Below are 18,996 nucleotides of genomic sequence, written 5' to 3'. Positions count from 1 at the left end.
GTATGTATGTTTATGTACCTCATAAACTCAGGCTGTTTCATTAGCCTTTCTCTCTTCTCTGCAACAGGATGGCATACAGGAATTCTTCATTTTGAAGTTCAACCACAGAGAAAGGTAGGGGTGTGATTATGCTAACTGCAAACCCCAAAAAGGAATGTATGTGGCTCAGAGGAAGACCAACATTGCTGTAATTCAAGAAGACTTACACTCAGAATGGTTTCAGGCAGGCAAAGACACATTGTTTATGATGCTGCTCTCCAGAGACTAAAAGGGGGGAGGGGTCTTGACATCAAATTTTTATCTTATCTTTAAACATTTAGGTCCATTAAAATTGAAAAGATTAACAATTAAAATAAAAACTCCATGGTCAAGGAAAAACATGGTCTAATCAATAAGTTGTACAACTGAAACTAATGTAACATTATGTAACAATTATCCTTCATTAAAAAAAAAGAAGAAACAAAAAAAATCTGCTTTCAAAGTTAGAAGAAATAATTCAAAAAGTTAAACATCAAAGACTGGCACATTTAACACTCATGGTTAGGGAGAAATTTGGGGGGAAAAAACAAAAATGCAGGAAACTCATCGCACTTTGAATGTATTGATAAAGAAACCCTGTAAAGAAGCTCCCTGTTCATCTTACAGCTTTTTATCCTATTCCAGGATAGTTCTCGAACCACGTGGCTACCTGTGGACATTGATTTCTGCCAACTGACCATCCATTTACCAACAGTCTAGATTCTTACTTAATCTACCTTCCAACAAAAGAGAGAGAGACAGAGACAGAGACAGAGACAGAGACAGATAGACAGACAGAGAGAGAGAATGAAGAAAATGAAAAACAAATCCAGAAATAAATCCAGAAAATTTTGACTCCACCTGAAAAGAAACCAATTGTTTATTTTAGGGTTCTTACATCCCCATCCAGCTATTTCAGTGCCCTGCATGAATGTCTCTGTACACAGCACACATGTATCATTTATCTTAACTGCATAATTTATTTAATTTCTTAGACATCATCATTCTTTTTTCCCCACTTGTGTTTTGTACATATAGACAAAATAATCTCAATACTTTGGTGTAAATAAAAAATGTTTGCTTTTAAAAACATGTATTTACATTTTATATTAATATTTCATGTTTAAATATGTATATATTGCATTAAAATTTCATGTGGAAAACATTTCTAAATTACCAACCAGAATCTATTTGAGCTCTGCCAAGACATAAATATTTGCTTCATAGTTTTTTACTAAATATTTTAAATATTATTTTTCTATATTAAAAACCATGAATAAAGTTTGGATTTCCTTCAATATAGACTGAAAAATAAATCAGCTATAAGGCAACATGGCATCGTCGTGAAGGGCAGGGTTAATGGTATCAGACAGTCTGATTTCATCTGTCTCTAACATTTATAAGCTGTATGACCTTAAAAAAGGTAGGTAGTAACCTCTCTGTACTTCAGCTTCCTCATCAGTAAATGAGAATAATCATAGTACTTACAACACAGAATTGTCAGTTTTAAGCCATTACCACTACTATTGTGTCTAGTACCAAAGGGATATTTTGATATTGCTTTTATCATCATCACAAAGAGTCAATTATATACATATAGTACATGATGTTTTGCTAGACACTTATGTACATAAATCCATTGATTGAGCCCTCTTAAAATTTGTGAACTTACATGTGCACACACAGCCTGCACCAGAATGGCCTGCATATAACTCCGTGATATCTAATTAAGAACATCACCTATGATTGTGCTGTGCTGATATCAGAAACAGGACAAAAGTGAAAAAAAAAAAAGGAAAAAAAAGGTGATTGCTGAGAAATTCAGTGAAGTCGCTGGGGATTCTGTATTCTACAAGACAAAGTGCAGGTCCTCTCTGGTTCATCTAGAAAGGTTTCACGGAAGAGAAATGATAATGACAGTTTGATGACAGCAGAGACACAACTGGGTGGGTTTAAAAGAAGCCACTGCTCTAGGCTCGTGAGGCTGTTTTCTTCAAGGCTTGGCATTTGGACTGGAATGGCTGTCCATGGGAGTTTGGTACAGGTCTGTCTAACATGAGTGAAGACTCACAAACCAAAGAATAGAAATTAAGGAAATGAAGTTCAAGGCTTGTTCCTGATATGCTGTGACGTACAGTCTGTAGATCTTAGAATTCTGGACAAAATAATCAGTGACAACACACTACAAGTCTTTGAAGGAAGATAGGAAATGGTGTTTCAGGAAGAATGTTAGGAGGCTAAGATATGGGAGAAGAAAACAATGCTGACTACAAGGAAGATGATGATACATGTGTAACAGGTGCAGGTCAGGAGTCCAGAAGAGATTGAAATTGATCAAGATACAAAATTCACAGATACCTGGGACAGGTAAAAAAAATATATATTAACAATAAAAAAAAGAAAAAGTACTTGGGACAGATGTCAGCCATCAGGAGTGAAAAACAGGTCAGACAGGTATAAGGGGGAAGTATGAGATGAAATGAAATTTGATTTAGAAATAACATGCGCAAACAGAATGAGGAAGGCAGAGGAAGTGAGCATGACACCAGTTTGTGGCTTGAAAAGGGCTGACACAGATGCTCTCATTGACAGCGAGGCAGAACAGAGGAGGGAGAGACACAGCACTGTCCTTCAGTCTTCAACTGACATGTGATCTCCATCCCAACTTGTCCAGTGGTCAGGGTAATATACATCAAGAGGAAGAGCAGGTAAAAGGAAAAGTACATATGCACTTCAAAGCTCTCACTTTCTTGTGAGGTCAGCACTTACTATCATAACCCTTTGTTGTTTCTCTCCTATCCTTAACCTATCACTACCAGTGGCTAGACACTTGGCCTGTTGGACACTTGGCAGACCATACCCAGGATTCTGAAAGAGTTTTATGCACACACACAGTGAGGCATGCGGGCATACACACACACATACACCTTCCAAAGCTAGAAAAAAGTATGAGAATTAAAGTATTTCATTAATGTCTCTTCATGTAATTTTTTTTTGTCAAGTGACTATACTTTCTGCACTTATTCATGTGAAAAGTCTCTGTGTTACCCTCTTGCATTTGTTTTACGCACATCACCTCATAATCAGTTCAAGATCTTGCTAAGTTAGAGAGGAACTGTTCATTTTACCTTTTTAGCTGGTCATCTCTTTTTTCCAGAGGTACAAAACAAGAAAAGAGCATAATCAACACATTTTTAAACAACAGACAATACAAAAGAAGTACTTCTTTGAGAGCCCATTTAAGGTTTGATGTGTTTTCAGAGAGCCACACACAGCTGAAGAAATAGATATGCGTGTGCCACAGACCAAACAGTAAAACAAAGAGTTCCTCTCAGAATGAGCATCTAAGAGCCAGCTCACTTCATAAGCTAAGTACCTCCACTTCAGGATAGACAACAAGTATCTAATTAACACAAGTGTCTAATTGCCTTAACCAAACAGCCAGCAAATTATGTCAAAGGGAAGGAATTAAACAGCAGGGAAAAATAGGGAGAAAACAACTCAGGAGATTATTTATTTGAGAATATGATCATACTCACAAGCATCGTTCTTGGTAATGTGCTTTGCTGAGACATCATCACAGCAAACAGCTCTTGTTTCATGAAATAGTAAAAGCAATCAGGTTCTTCCACTGAGAGGGCAGCGGTGGTATTTACCCAGAAGACTAGGTAACCAGTAAAATTCTGGTGTGTCTAATATACTTGTCTCAAGTAGTGATCTGAGTCAATTAATTTGACCTGACTCCATACTTGGCTCAAAGTTAAAATAATAAATGGATAGGCAAGCAGGATTTGATCAGTCAATATACCTAATCCAACACAGCCCAAGAACTGTCTGTCTACAAGCTAGAACTGGGTCCAAGAACGATCAAATATAAAATTGTTTTACTGACACTTGATCAAATTTTTGTCAGACATGTTTTCAAGTGAAATCTTCATGAAGAATTCTGAATAAAAATCTAACACGGAAGGACATGGAGAAGATGACTTATACCCAATTAGGCCAGTTACACGAACTCTACATGATTTCAGGGGCCGACTCCTGTAGCAAAGGTTCTCTCCTACAGACTCTGACCCTCTTCGTCCTTTAAAGTTCTTCTGATTGGAGAAGCTACCCTCAGCTCACTCCACATGGCCCCAGACAAGGTATTGCAGTATTCCCTTCACACATAATGTGAAACCCTCTGCAAAACGACAGAATGTTCTCGCTTATTTAGGCAGTACATTTTCATTACCTCATTTACTCCAACATTACTTTGAAGTGGCAAGAGCCAATGAGTATTCAGTTTCTGCTTTGAGCATCATAGAACACTTGTACTTTCCCCCATGTCCTTTGGTTGCCTTGGTAAATGTTAATTTGTTTAATGTTCAAGGAAAAAGAGGAAATTGGAAGTTGACATAAGTCAGTTATTTGAAGCATTGATTGTTAACTATGAAAAGGATCTCAGAAGTCATGTGATCTGATCTTTCATTTTGTAATCAATCCTCTGTAAAATATTTTTGGAGGGAAATGTTTCAACTTCTGGTTTAAACTAATATAGTGGTGGGAAGCTCTTTACCTCACAAAGCAATCTTTTTACCATCTCCCAATTCTATTTAGAAAGTCCCTTCTTAAAGGAAGAGAGAAGCTATCCCCTCTAACTCCTGACCATGGACCTCACTTCTGCCTTCTGCAGCAGCAAGTGCAAGGTAATTGCCTTATTTGTACACCAATCCTTCAAACATTTAGAGTGTTATTTCTTCTGATAGTCTTCTCTCCAAGTGAGCCTTCCTAAGCTCCTTTCCATCTATTTTGATAATTACATCCACTAAACAGTCACTGTGATCAATAAGTGAGTTGTTCCACACAACACTTAGAAGATAGGAAGCATTTGCATGATTGTTGAAAAGGTAAAAGTACTAACACAGAAAGATCTCAGGGGCTTCTTTTCTCCATCTGTACTTCTGAAGACATCAGAAGTCCCTTTTGGAAAACTGTCTAATCTGTAAATGTCAATATCCTACTTCAAACGTGTTGACAGTACAGAATATAATCCTTTAATTGATTAGTGGTCAGAACAAAGTTTTGTGTTTTGTGTGGTCAGGACCTTGATTGTACATTTTTGTGTATAATAAGTCAACCCATCATTTTGTTAGCCTTTGTAGCAGCAAAAAACAAATGGCTGGCTCATTTAAGTACCTTCTATTGTTTTTACTTCAATTACTACTAATCCAGTTTCTCCGTTTTGTCTCTTTGCAAAATATCTTATTGATAATATTTCTACCATGACCTGTGGGAAGATTGACTCCTGCCTAAAATGTGGATTTTGTTTATGTATCCTTTATTTCTGTCATTAAAAATGACAATCAAAAATGAAATAGGTGGCAAAGTCCTTCTTTTTGATCTGAAAGAAAAGAGACCACTGAGAGGTAAGATATATTCTGCACTAACTACAAATATTTTTGTCAAAGCAATGCTTGGAGGAAGAAAATTGGCAAATTCTTCAAACTAAACTAGGACATTTACTTAGGACATTTTAAAATCACCTTGCAAAAGAAACATGTTTCATATCATCTGTTATTCCTTATGGATACCCAGAACAATTTTCTAAATAATAAAATAAATTTTCTTTGCACACAACTCCAATCCTTGCTTGCCAGTGACTTTATACAGGGTCCCTTTATCAGTATGGTTTATACATGTAATGATTCAGTATCATCTAATGAATGTCACCTACATTTTCTAACCATCAGCTTAATATATTAAATATATACAAAACTTTTCTGTGTGCATAAATCTTTTTAAGTAATGAGTTACCATTTTGATTACTCTTGGGGCAAATAATATACTATAAATAGGAAAAATATTACAACTTGGTGTGGCTTTAAAAGTGAATACTGACAATGCAATAACACTGACTAAAAAGTCTGCAGTTTTCCCTGGAAGAGAGAATATTCATACATCTGAAATGTAACAGGTCACCAGGTTTGCCGGATCTTTTACTCATGAGTTTTATTTATGACTTTCTGAGGCCTGCAGCTGTTTATATGCTCAACAGAATATAATGGAGGAAGAACAGGTGGTCACAACAGATTTACCCCACTGATTATAAGAGTAATTATAGATACTAGGCAAATTGTTGGGTTAGAAAAAGAAAAGGAAAATGGAAACATATAACAATGACCTAAATTCTAGTTCATTCTTGCTTAATCAGAACAATGCATCTATCAATGAAATTAACACATACACATGGAGACATTTTGTAGGTTTCAGACAATCCTCTGATATTTGTGTCCATGAGGTGAAGGATAAAGAACTATACTATTTTTGGAGTACCTTTATTTCCAAAAGTTGGAATTTTACCCAGACACATGCATGACATTTCACCTTTTTTTGACATACATATCAATAGTATTCGTGATGTCATACTCTATGTAGTGCAATTGCTTCAACAAGGCACTATTTTTCTATAAAATATGATTTTATATGTTATTGATAGAAACAAAGGGCTAGACAGAATATGGCAAAATGTTAACTGTGTTTGTGTGTTGGTTATTTCCTTTTCTATTTCTTTGATTGTTTATTATTGAAATGTAGTTGACATACAATGTTATATTAGTTTCAGGTGTACAACCTAGTGATGTGACAATTCCAAACATTACGCAGTACTCACCACGTAAGTGTAGTTTCTGTCACCAATACATTACCCCAACATTATTGACTATCTTAACTGTGCTGTACTTTCCATTTTCATGACTTATTTTATGACTATAAGTTTGTACCTCTTAATCTCCTTCACATATTTTACTCATTTTATTCATTCCACCTCCACCTCCCTTACTTTTTTAATGGTTTTTATTTAATAAACAGTTAATTTACATACAGTGTAATATCAGTTTCAGAGATTTCCCCCTCCCTTCTGGCAGCCATTAGTTTGTTCTCTGTATTTACAAGTCTGTTTCTGTTACTTTGTTCATTTGTTTTGTTTCTTAGATTCCACTTATAAGTGAAATCATTTGGTATTTATCTTTCTCTGACTTATTTCACTTAACATAATACCCTCTAGGCCCATCCATGTTGTCATAAATAGCAAGACCTCATTCTTTTTTGTTGTTCAGTAATATTCCATTCTGTATGTATGTGTATATATATATATATACATAACATCTTCTTTATCCATACATCTATCAATGGACACTTAGGTCACTTTTGTATCTTGGCAATTGTAAATAATGTTATAATAAACACAGGGGTGCATAAATGTTTTTGAATTAGTGTTTTTAGTTTCTTTGGGTAAAAACTCAGTAGTGGCATTACTGGATTATACGGTATTTCTATTTATTTGAGGAACCACCATACTGTTTTCCACAGTGGCTGCACAAATTTACATTCCCACCAACAGTGCACAAGTGTTCCCTATCGTCCACATCCCTGCTAATGCTTGTTATTTCTTGTTGTTTTGATTCTAGCCATTCTGGTTGGTGTGAGGTAATATCTCATTGTGGTTTTGATTTGCATTTCTCTGATGATTAGTGATTTTGAGCATCTTTTCATGTGTCTGTTGGCCATCTATATGTCTTCTTTGGAACAATGTCTCTTCAGGTTGTCTGCCCATTTTTAAAATTGAATGATCTGGGTTGGGGTTTTGGTGTTGAGTTGTGTACGTTGTATAGGTTGTATTTGGGGTATTAACCCCTTTTCAGATATATCAATTGCAAATATCTTCTCCCATTCAATAGGTTGTCCTTTCATTTTGTTGGTGGTTTCCTTTGCTGTGCAAAAGCTTTTCATTTTGTTGTAGTTCCAACAATTTGTTGTTGCTTTTGTTTCTCTTGCCTGAGGAGACATCTATAAAAATGTTGCCATGGCCAATGTCAAAGCAATTACTGCCTATGCTTTCTTTTAGGAGTTTTATGGTTCATGTCTCACATTTAGGTTTTCAAACCATTTTGAGTTTATTATTACATATAGTGTTAGAAAGTGGCTTGATTTCTTTCTTTCACATAGCTATCCAGTTTTCCCAGCACTATTTATTTGGAAAGACTATTTTCCATGCTTGTATATTTTTGACTTTTATCATAGATTAGTTGACTATATAAACATGGATTCATCTCCAGGATCTCTCAAATCTATAGGCCTATTTTTGTGCCGGTACCATACTGTTTTGATTACTACAGCTTTGCATATATCTGGGATTGTGATGCCTCCAGCTTTGTTGTTCCTCCTCAAGATTACTTTGGCTATTTAGAGTCTCATGTGGTTTCATACAATTTTAGGATTATTTGTTCTAGCTCTGTGAAAAATACTATTGGTATTTTTTAAGTGGGCTCTAAGTCCACTTAGATGCTCCATTTAGAGCATCGTGGGGCTCTAACTCACAACCCTGAAATCAAGACCTAAGCTGAGATCAAGAGTCAGACACTTAACCAGCTGGCACCCAGATGTTCTAGTATTGGTATTTTGATAAAGATTACATTGAATGCAGGAGAACTACTTTATGTGTGTATTTATTTGTATCTCTCATTCTCCAAAAGGAATTAAATATGACATTTTATAATGGATAAAACAATATTGCAAAATGAAAATAAAATTTTAAATAAGAAAATGAGGCAAATGGGATAACCATTAACTTATACTTTAAAAAGTTTTCATGAAATGTATTCCTTACATTTCTCTTAGATAACATATAAGTTAGATCTGGGCACAGACGCCAAAGAAGTATTTGGCTTAAATAACATGGAAGTGTGCAAAAGCCTATGTTGTTAAGCCCTATTTAGAAGTCCTAAAGATGTTATAGTGAAGGGTGTTAAGTGCTTCAAGAGCAAACATGGGGTCTTATGAGAATGTCTAAGAGGAGTAACCTGGAAGACTCATGAGAGTCTTGAAGATATCTCAGAGATGATCACCTTGGAGACCCAAAGGATGGGTTGATGTTGGCCACATGTAGATGGGAGGAAAGAGGACACCAGGCTGAGGGAAGAGCATGTGCAAAACCAGATGGTACAAAGGTCTTCGGGCATTTAAGTAACTCAGTGTCACTGAAGAATACTCTTGGAGGATTTAGGAATAACAAGAGAAACTAGAGGCAAAGGCATGGTGTAGATCATAAAGTGCCTTATATATCACAATAGGAACTCTTTGCTTTTCCCAAGAACAGTGAGGAGCCATTGTGAATGTTGAACAAGGAAGAGACAGTATTTATTATAACTGAGTTTTAGAATGGGTTCTCTGGTAGCAGTGTAAAGAATGGTCCAGAACAGGGTAAGAATAACAGTAGAAAGATAAGTCAGGATCCTTTAACAAATTATTAAGAGCTGACAGTTGGGAGTGGACATATTTAAGGGATATGTAGAAGATATAACTGAAAGAAGTTGCTGAGTGATTAGAAGAGGGGTAAATGGAAAGGAGACGGCAAAAATGACATTCAGTTTTCTGACTTGAGCATCTGGAGAAAAGATGTTGCCACCATCTGCCCAACATCAACAACAACAACAGCAACAAATGGGAGATTTGGCAAAAGAAAGAAAACTTCATTTTGTGGCATATTTACTGGGAGATGTCCAAATAAAAATGTTCAGGAAAAAATTTTGATAGGTGACCCTAGGTCCCAAGAAAGAGCTCTAGAACTGAGGTTGAGATGTGGGTGTCATTGGTACAGATGGTGATTGAGAAATCTCTGATTTAAAATGGCAAACACACTCTACCTCCTGACATCTGAATGGAAATTATAATGTAAAATTTGAAGACAAAATTCCATGTGCCACAATGAAGAGAAAGGTAGGGAGGATTACCCAGCAGATAAGATACTTCAGCATGAAACAATGATTTTTTGGAAGTGTGCTGGTGGGTGAACCAAAGGAAACAAAGCTGTCACTTTGGTATCTTGGTATTTTGGTATCTCAGGGGCCCATGATAAAGTACATTTTTTTCTGAAATTAATCTCAGTAACTTGGGAAACCTTATTTATTTTGCTCATGTCTGGGTCCCTGAATCAAAAATGAGAAGGTTTTCTGTCAGTGTTTGGCTGTCTTCACAATACTACAAATGTGGCCTGACATCAGGCTAATACCTGTAAAAAGGAAAACTCAGGCCATTCAGGTCCCTCCTTCCAAATTACCACTCTCCTCCAACCTACTCGGGTTTTTCACTCTCTGTAGACTTTGCGTAGCTGTTTTCTGTAGTTTTATGGTTTGAGTTATGTTCCCCACCCCCCAAAATTCATATGCTGCAGTCCTAACCTCCAATACCTCAAAATGTGACCTTATTTAGCTATAACTAGTTAAGACGAAGTCATACTGGAGTGGCGGGGGAACTCGGGGAGAGGTGAAGAACAGATCCTCCCTCATATCCCGCAGAAGGAACCGGCCCTGCTGATACCTCAGTCTCACACAAGAAACCTCCAAGATGGTAAAACAGTAAACATCTGCTGTTTAAGACAACCAATTTGTAGTACTTTTTAAAGGCTGCCCTAGCAAAGCCACACACACTAGGCCTAATGTTTACACGGGGAGGCCATTGGGAGATTACTCCCCCAAATGGGGGGTGAAACTGTCTTACTTTCCTGAGAATAAGTTAATGTTTTCTCTATGCAAAATAGGGGCTATAATGATATGTACCTCATAGCATTGTTGGGATGATGAAATAAGCTGATATGCATAAAACATAAAGAACAGTAAATGGAACACGTATGTTCTCAATAGTTACTAGCTATTCTTGGCCTGCACGTGCTGGACTGTAATCTGGGCTCCAATAGAGGCACTCTAGGTGCATCACCAAACAAAACAGAATCTAAACTTTGGCCCTTCTGCGGTTGACACTGTAACGAAAGAATGCAGACAATAAAATGAATAAGCAAATTAGGTAATGTATTGGCCAGTACTAAGTTCCACGTACAGAAATGAAGCAGAGAATTGAGGAGAGGGTGGGCTGGTGTTGGACATGGCAGCTGTTGACAAGCTGGCCCAGAGAGTCATCCCTGGAGGAGGTAAGAGCCTGAATCAGTGCACACCAGGCAGACAGAACAGCAAGTGCAAGTGCCCTGTGGAAGTAGCCAGCCTGGAGTACTCAAAGAGCTAGGAGACCTGTGTGCTACAGCAGAGTGAGCTGGGAGGCAGTGGGAGGGAGGTTACAGATGTAACATAAGATAGGTGTACATGTCCTAAAAGGGCTTTTGCTTGCACCCTGAAGGACATGGCAAGTCATTAGAGGTTTTGAGCATAGGAACGATATGATCTGACATACATTTTTATAGGATCATCCTGACTACTAGGTGAGAGTAGATTTGAGAAAGAAGAGCACAGAGAGACTAGTGAAGGTGCTGTTTCTGGAGTCCAGTCTAGGGATCACACTGCCTCTGACCAGAGTTGGTCAGTGGAGGAGGTAAAACGTAGTTAGGCTCTAGGTGCTTTGACAAGTGCCAGGTTTTTCTAATGGATTGAGTGTGATATTTAAATGAAAGAAAGGAGTTAAGAATGACTCTGAGGTTCAGTCCTGAGCAACAGGAAGTATGTTTCCATGAACCAAATTAGGAAAGACTTTGGAGCAATGGGTTGGGAAAGGAGAGTGAAGTTGTTAGTACCATCATCTTGTCTCTTACCATTAGCAATTTGGCCATTATTATCGTTAGAACGACTGAAGTAGTTGCTACTATTGTCTTTCCTCTTCCTGTTACTATTACTAACATTTTTATTGTTAGAATGAATGAAGTTGTTACTGTTGTCCTTCCTCTTCCCCTTACTATTACTGCGGTTATTATTATTAAAGTGAGAGGCAGCTTAATCCACCCTGTCCTGTTTATTCTCAGTGGCATCGTCTATGGGACCTTAACAAGCTCCTTTGGGGTCTGCATATCACATCCAGCTGCTCCTTTTTCCTGCTGAAATCTGGTCCCAAAAGGAAGTCAGTGGATACAGAGTGTGCCCCCTCTTCTGAGAACATAATCCCTGTCCCTACCATCACACCTTCCCTCTCAATCTCCCAAGACTGTCTTTGTGAACGGAAATCCCTACTTTTCCTTGCCTTTTGGAAATTTCATTGCCCTTCGCTTTTTCTCATTTTAGCCATTCTTCTTCCACTTACTCCAATTTCCATTAATTCTTGCACCAGTTCTTCCCCACTCAGAGTCCTGGCTGTTCTCGCCCATGAATTCTGCGGTGACTCCTCAGTAAATCTGAATAAATTCTGTGATTTGTCTTCCCAGCTCTTCCCTTCCCTCTGGCCCTCAATTAAAGCTCTTGCTCCGGGAATTGTTGCTTGGAGTCTGAGTGATAGCTCGCTCCTCTGTAAAATAAAGGAATTAACGAGGTCATCTGTAAAGATCCTCTCTGCTGTAACTTTTGAACACACTGACTTGGTGTTTTTCCTGTGTGGCAGGTTCTCCTTTCTAACTCATCTTCACAGCCTTTCATTACTGTTTCCAGGGGCCTAACCACATTTTTTATCATTATTTCACTCATTTCTTAACTTGGTCAAAAAATGTTTATTTTTTTCTAGAGATTTCCTAGAATATTGCACACAAGGTATTTGCGGGACAATGTTTCAAGCTTAAAGAAACAAACTTATTTGGACATTCCTTAACCATGAGTGAGGTTTTGATTTTCTTTAAGAAATCTGTGACTGGAAAGTTTGGTTAATGCCAGGGAGAGGCAGCTAATGGCACAATTTCTGCTTTGATTTTCTGTGACACACTTTTGAGGTTTTCATCCTCACTTCTTTGTGGTACCCTCCTCTTTGTCTTCCTTTGGTCCTGTAACTGCTAATTTTCATCAGCGACCAAAAAAATAAGAGTGACAGGGAAAAAACAATTTAGCTCAGCTGTTTCTTTTACAAATGAGGGTGCAGTTTGTTCTCCTGGATTTCAGATTAAATTAATAAAAATTTTAATCCTATAATCAGAGGTCAAAGCTTATTATTTTGAGAGAGAGAGGCAAAGAGACAGAGAGAGGGAGAGAGAGAATCCCAAGCAGGCTCCGCACTCTCAGCACAGAGCCCGATGTGAGGGTCAAACTCACGAACCATGAGATCATGACCTGAGCTGAACTCATGAACCATGACATCATGACTTGAGCTGAAATCAAGAATCTGACACTTAACCGACTGAGCCACCCAGGTGCTCCCATCAGAGGTCATTTTTAATACTTTTATTTAAGAAAATTCCAGGTGATTTTGAAATACATCAAACATCCATTTATTGAGGACAAGGGAGGTTATTCTAAAACATTCTTGAATAGCCCTAAACTGATTTTGCCTATCAGAAGAAAAAGGAGAAAATCCATCCATAGGAGTCTTTCTATACTAGGGGTTACATAGCCAAACTTCTTAGGCATTAAAGAAATTCTCACACACATATACACACATACACACACACACAAAATTAGTTACAAATACTCCATTTTTAAGATTAAGTTTTACACAACACATTATTACCACAAATGGGTCACTTGGATACAATGGCTATCTCTAGTTATTTTTAGCAAGGGAGTTAGATTTCATCATACTCAATCCTGGCTTATAAATTTAACTTTGTACACTTGCAGGAGAAATGTGAGCTGTCTGCCTTCTCTGACAAATTACAAGTCATCCTGCGAGTCCCACAGTGAGGACATCCTCCCTCCTCTGAACTCCAGGGGGAACTTCTCCATGTGTCCCTCATACCTTCTAATTCACAGTCTCCCATATCTATCGAGAAATAATTATAGAAGAAAACAAGCAGCAGAAAGATAAGCAAGCATTGTAGTTTAATAGAAAAAGAATAGGCTCTGAATCAGACAAACCGAGCTTTGTATTTCATTTCATCCATTTATTCACCGTGTGCTGCTGGGCAGTTGATTTAACTATCTGAGCCTTCGCTTCCACTTCTGTATATGGGAGGTATGGGGGGTAAGTACCCACCCACATAGGGTACTGCGAAGGTTAAATTAGAACTGCAAAGTGCTTGGCACATATGAGACACCCAATCAAAGTCACTTCTCCTTCCCCTGTTATGGCATATCATTCATGGTTCAATCCTGCAGTATGGTTGACTGAACACAGGGCTGTTTCTGTGCTGTGAGCTTTTGAAGGCAAAGTCATGTTAATCTTTGTATTTCCTCTTGAACCTAGGGTAGAGAGCCACACTACCTGGTGGCACAGTAACTATGTATTGTTTTAAACTGAGGGCTGAAACAGGACCACTCCTAAGCTGTGCAACAATTATTCAATTATTCGTGGATCTGGGCTCTTTTAATAGGACAGCTCCTCTGGTAAGCTATGGCTTCGGCCACTTGGGTGTGGAGACAGTCCACCATGTTTTAAATTAGGCTGCCCAAAACATAACCACTTTCCCAAATTCTTTGGCACCTAATCAGAATGATGTTCCATTTCTCACAGTAGAAACTGCTGCAGAAAAACTGACCTTATTCTGAGAGAAACAGAATCCATTACATTGTGCCAAAGTGACAAGTTGTGTTGTAAGCACTGAGTCACCTAAACGTGGGTTTTAAACACCAGCTGGCCCCTGACTAGCCATGAGACCTTGGCCATGCTGTCAGCGCTCCACGAGCCTCAATTACAACAGGCCGAGAGACACTAACTCTACTGCTGTTGTCACACAGGGTTGTGGGTAGAGAAGGAAGGTGATTCCGTGGAACCAACTTGAACAACTGTGAAGCAGGATGCCAACACGAAGTCTAAAAAGCCATCACTTTTCAGTCACGTAAGCTCTTCCTCTGTCATAGTCCAGGCCTCTCCCCTTATTCCCTTCTCCGGCAACTGACCAGCTCTCATTTTATCATTTCAATTCAGTTGAGCAGGAAAGCAATGCACGTGTGTGTGTGTATGTGTGTGTATGTGTGTGTGTGTATCAACACACAAGTGATCAAATCTATAGCCCTGCCTGTCACATTACAATGCAGCAAGAAGGTGTGGTCGTTAATTCACACAACAAATCCAGCATCTGTAAAGCAAAGGGCTGGTCTGGGGCAGGCACAGGGACTTCACGCATTACTTCTCTGTCTGATGCTAGAACACTGCACAGCCCATTTGCCTGTGGCTTTTTCTCATGTGTCAGTCACAGCTTCCATTGTAAAATATTTCTAAGAAAATACAGTCCAACCAAAGCATAATAGAAGGGCAGCCCCAGATGTAAGGAGGCGGGCTGTGGGAAAAGCCAAGGGACCAGTCTTTTCAGTTCTGGTGGAATCGTTGTTTCTAGGTCATTCCAGCGATGTCACTTTAGGAAACCAGGTTCCTAAGGACATTGGGAGGGTGGGGAGGCAGATGGGCCATCTACACACTATATATGGAAGAACGAACCTTCCCAAATTTCTGAAAAAAATCATCTTCTGCCCGGACCAATGCTTCTTCATCAATGTACACAGCCGGCCTTTTGGCCATGAGGAAGTACTGCACCTTCCTCAGATTCCAGCCCATCACGTACTGGAGCCAGCCGCACACAGCCGCGGTGGATCTGCCGACCCCGGCGTTGCAGTGCACGTACACGATGTGTCCATTCTCGAGCAGTGCGTGGAGGAGACACACCGCCTGTGGCAGCATCTGTACTCGGCCTGGGATTGAGAAAGCACAGCACACACACATGAATAATGAACCCTGATATCACCACTCATAATAACTCCTGCAGCGTCTGGTGAAATTAGTGCCATACAGAGAGGGGTGGGGACATTAGAGCTGGCTCCATTCCTTTGCTTTGACGGAGAAAGTGAGACAATATCAAAGCCTGCTAATAATAAGGCGGAAAGAGCCCTCCAGAGGCCATGGATCAGCTCTGAACCTTCCCTTGCTTTGGCCTTGAGTGACTTCTGCCTCAGTGCAAATTTCCTTTCAAAGAACAGTGAACCACTGTCTATAGTCAGAAGAATGGATTTTTACATCTATCAGAATGGTTTGTATGGATCGGGCAGAGATTTAGAGGATTTCACCTGGACTTTCTTTAATCCAAACAGATCTTCAGGATAAATGCAAAACACAGAATTAATCCATAGTGATCAAAGGAGTCAATCTTATTCATTAAACACATGCTAATTTTCATCTGGCCAATGGGATGATGACATTAATTGATACACATGCGATAAATGATCATTCATTTCTTCCCTCATGAACCAGTGAGTATTGAAAAGATTCCATTTCTCCTTTGCTGCACAGTCACCTCATGACTATTATTTTGGTTATCAGGTGGTCAGATGTCTTCTCCTTTACACACTGAGAGGATATGCAATGATCTGCTCAGAAACGATGGACTCTCTCATCTCATGAGGCAGAGATCCCCCTAAAATCATCAAACTCCTCGATGCCTAGAGTTTTTTTTGCACACAGGTTCTCAGAACAAAGATGGTTAGTGGATTTGCCAGGGAGGGGTGTGGATAATGGTCACTATAAATTATTCTATAAATTATTTCAAAAAGGAATAAAAAGGGAAACTATACAGATTACCTAACCTGGATTATGTGCCCGTGACTTTTCACACTCTAGCTACTCTGTGTTCTCAACCCCACAGGGTCACAAAGGCACTTCACGCTGCCACACCCCTGGATAACTGGGGAGGTGAGGAAAGCTCCCCCCTCAAATGATTTCAGTGTAGATCTTCACGGAGGCCTAGAATTCCATGGTGGGGTAGAGCCGACAGGCGATGAGAGGCGCTCAAGTAAGTTTAGACTTCCCTCTTTAGATGCCCTCTTTTAAAATGCAAATACCTCTTAAGAGGTCAACACAACATAGGGCAATCAGGTGTCAGCACCTTAGAAGAACAGACAGATGTTACAAGACCCCATCATAGTTTGAAGGCCGTCTCACTTACCCCTCCATCTGGGGTGGGTCTACCTTAGCTTCAGGCTCACTCTACTCTGAGACAGGACCAGAAACATCTACATGGAAGTGAAGACAATATTCTAATTTTGCTTCTGGTACTCTATTACTCTCTTACTAAGGCATCTAAAGCTATGGGTCTCACACAGCAGGTTAGAGACATTTTTGACCGGAATGCCTTCGGTCAGGGCACACTTTCCAATTCCTCAGGCTCCATCTCTTCCTACCACCTGTTGCCATTTGTTCATGCTCCCTGTCTGATCTCTGAGGGCATCTGAAGTTGAGACACACCCACTCCTCTGTGCCATGTGATTTTTCAGAGTCCGAACTCAGCCATCAACTGTAACCGATTTGCACTTCCTCCTGAGGTTGTGGGGTACTCTGAGGTTAGAGCTAGATGGGCATTTCATATGGGCAGTTGCTCGTGGCACATCCCTAGAGGCAGTAAAATATCACTGGAGATGGAAAGATGTAAAATGTCGTAGGTACCAGGGAGCTGTCTCATTGCATGTGTCAGTGTACTGTATAATTGACTTACCATGTGAGTTGGGAGATCAGAGGAGGCAAAATTCCAAAACATGTTTGAGCAGCCCTGCCAATAAGAGTGAGGACTGCCCATGTGCAAGGCTTTTGTTCTGCTGAAGGGTGTGAGAGGTGTAGCCCAATACTGGCTGGGAAGGGAGTGACCAGACATCACACTGGGGAGCTGGGCTTACTGCTCCTGCTACACTGGCATCATGGGACAAGTTCCCTGTTATAGCTGCCTCTCCAGCTACCATGTACTTTGCCAGGAGATGAGCAGAAACCAAATTTATTTTCTGGAAATACAGTTGACATACAATGTTAGTTTCAGGTGTACAACACAGGGATTGGGCAATTCTATACTCCGTGCTATGCTCACCACACAACCTTATTATAAGATTACTGACTAGAGGCACCTGAATGGCTCAGTCAGTTATGCGTCTGACTTTGGCTCAGGTCATGAACTCACAGTTTGTGAGTTCGAGTCCCGCATCAGCTCTGTGCTGACAGCTCAGAACCTGGAGCCTGCTTCGGATTTGGTGTATCCCTCTCTCTCTGTCCCTCCCCTGCTCACATTCTCTCTCTCTCTCTTTCTCTCAAAAATAAATAAATTAAAAAAATTTTTAAATACAAAAAGTATCCCTGAGACATATTACTAACATGGGTTTTTATTAAATGTCCAGTGTCCAAACAGACCACAGTGGCCACATGCTGTGGGAGCCTCTGGAGTCAGAGCCCCAGTCCCTGCGCTCAGCTTACACAGCATCGGTGTCACCAATCTCCCCAAGCCGGGGTTCACATGGACCCATCAGAATCCCTTCCTCCAACCTGCTCTCGGCCAGAGATATCCTGAGGAAGGGTCTGCATCAAATGGCCCAAATGATGCAATATCTCTCCCTTTCCTCTTTATCTGTAAAGGATTCTCCAAGAGGCATGCATACAGCTTAGAAGTTGAAAAGGGATATGTGTAAGTTTGGAATTCTGTGACTTGTGACCTCAGATGTGTAGTCCTGGATGGTAATTGGCAGTTGCCATTGGGAAGCCCCAGAAGGCCCCCAGTTTAATTGCCGGTTTCCCCCTGCAGTGGTCTTCTCCTAGAGTCACTTAGCTGCCTCACTTAAGAACTATCAAACAAGTGTTTCATTAACATAACAAAAAACTAAATAAGAAGAAAGGACACCAGACAAGGACCAGGTCCAGGATGTCCACCTGTCCAGGCCTGGCCTCCACTGGGGCTCTCACTTATTTTGATTTCTAGGGACTACAAATCACTCTGCTTTGATTGATGACAGCTAACATCTACTGAGCCCTTTCTCCCTGCCAAGTGCTGTTCTAAGCACTGTGCATGCAACAGTTCATTTACAATCACCTTTTAACAACTATGAAGTTGGCACTATTATTATCCTCAGTTTATACCTGAAGGAACTGAGACAAAGAGATTTCTCCAAGGTTATTCCTCAGAGGCCATTCAAACCCAGGCAGCACAACTCCAGAGCCTCTGATCTTAACCACTATCTTACTGCCCTTCCCTAACCTGCCTGGTCGGTGGTACTTGCTGGCCCCCATGCTGTCAGTCTGAATTCTCAGTCCCTTCCTGCCACCTACCCAGTTACACTGTTGCTCTTAACCCAGGTGAGAGCAACATTCTCCCTGGGGGTTAGGCCTTGTGCCCTACAGGAG

General features: G+C 39.9%; 1 protein-coding gene across 1 annotated transcript in view; it reads right to left on the bottom strand.

Moving 5' to 3' along the window:
• Nucleotides 1-13,159: 13,159 nt before the first annotated feature.
• EPM2A (EPM2A glucan phosphatase, laforin) overlaps nucleotides 13,160-18,996 on the bottom strand; it is a 114,642-nt gene continuing 108,805 nt past the window's right edge. Inside the window, exon 4 of the mRNA XM_077776106.1 lies at nucleotides 13,160-15,539. Within this exon, the coding sequence (XP_077632232.1) occupies nucleotides 15,262-15,539 (278 nt within the window). The 3' untranslated portion in view covers nucleotides 13,160-15,261. The remainder of the gene's footprint in view (nucleotides 15,540-18,996) is intronic.

This window comes from Crocuta crocuta, unplaced genomic scaffold, assembly GCF_008692635.1.
Source record: "Crocuta crocuta isolate KB4526 unplaced genomic scaffold, BGI_CrCroc_1.0 scaffold25, whole genome shotgun sequence".
NCBI classification, from domain to species: Eukaryota; Metazoa; Chordata; class Mammalia; order Carnivora; family Hyaenidae; genus Crocuta; species Crocuta crocuta.
Note: the sequence above shows the minus strand (reverse complement) of the source record. Positions and strands in the feature narration are given on the sequence as shown.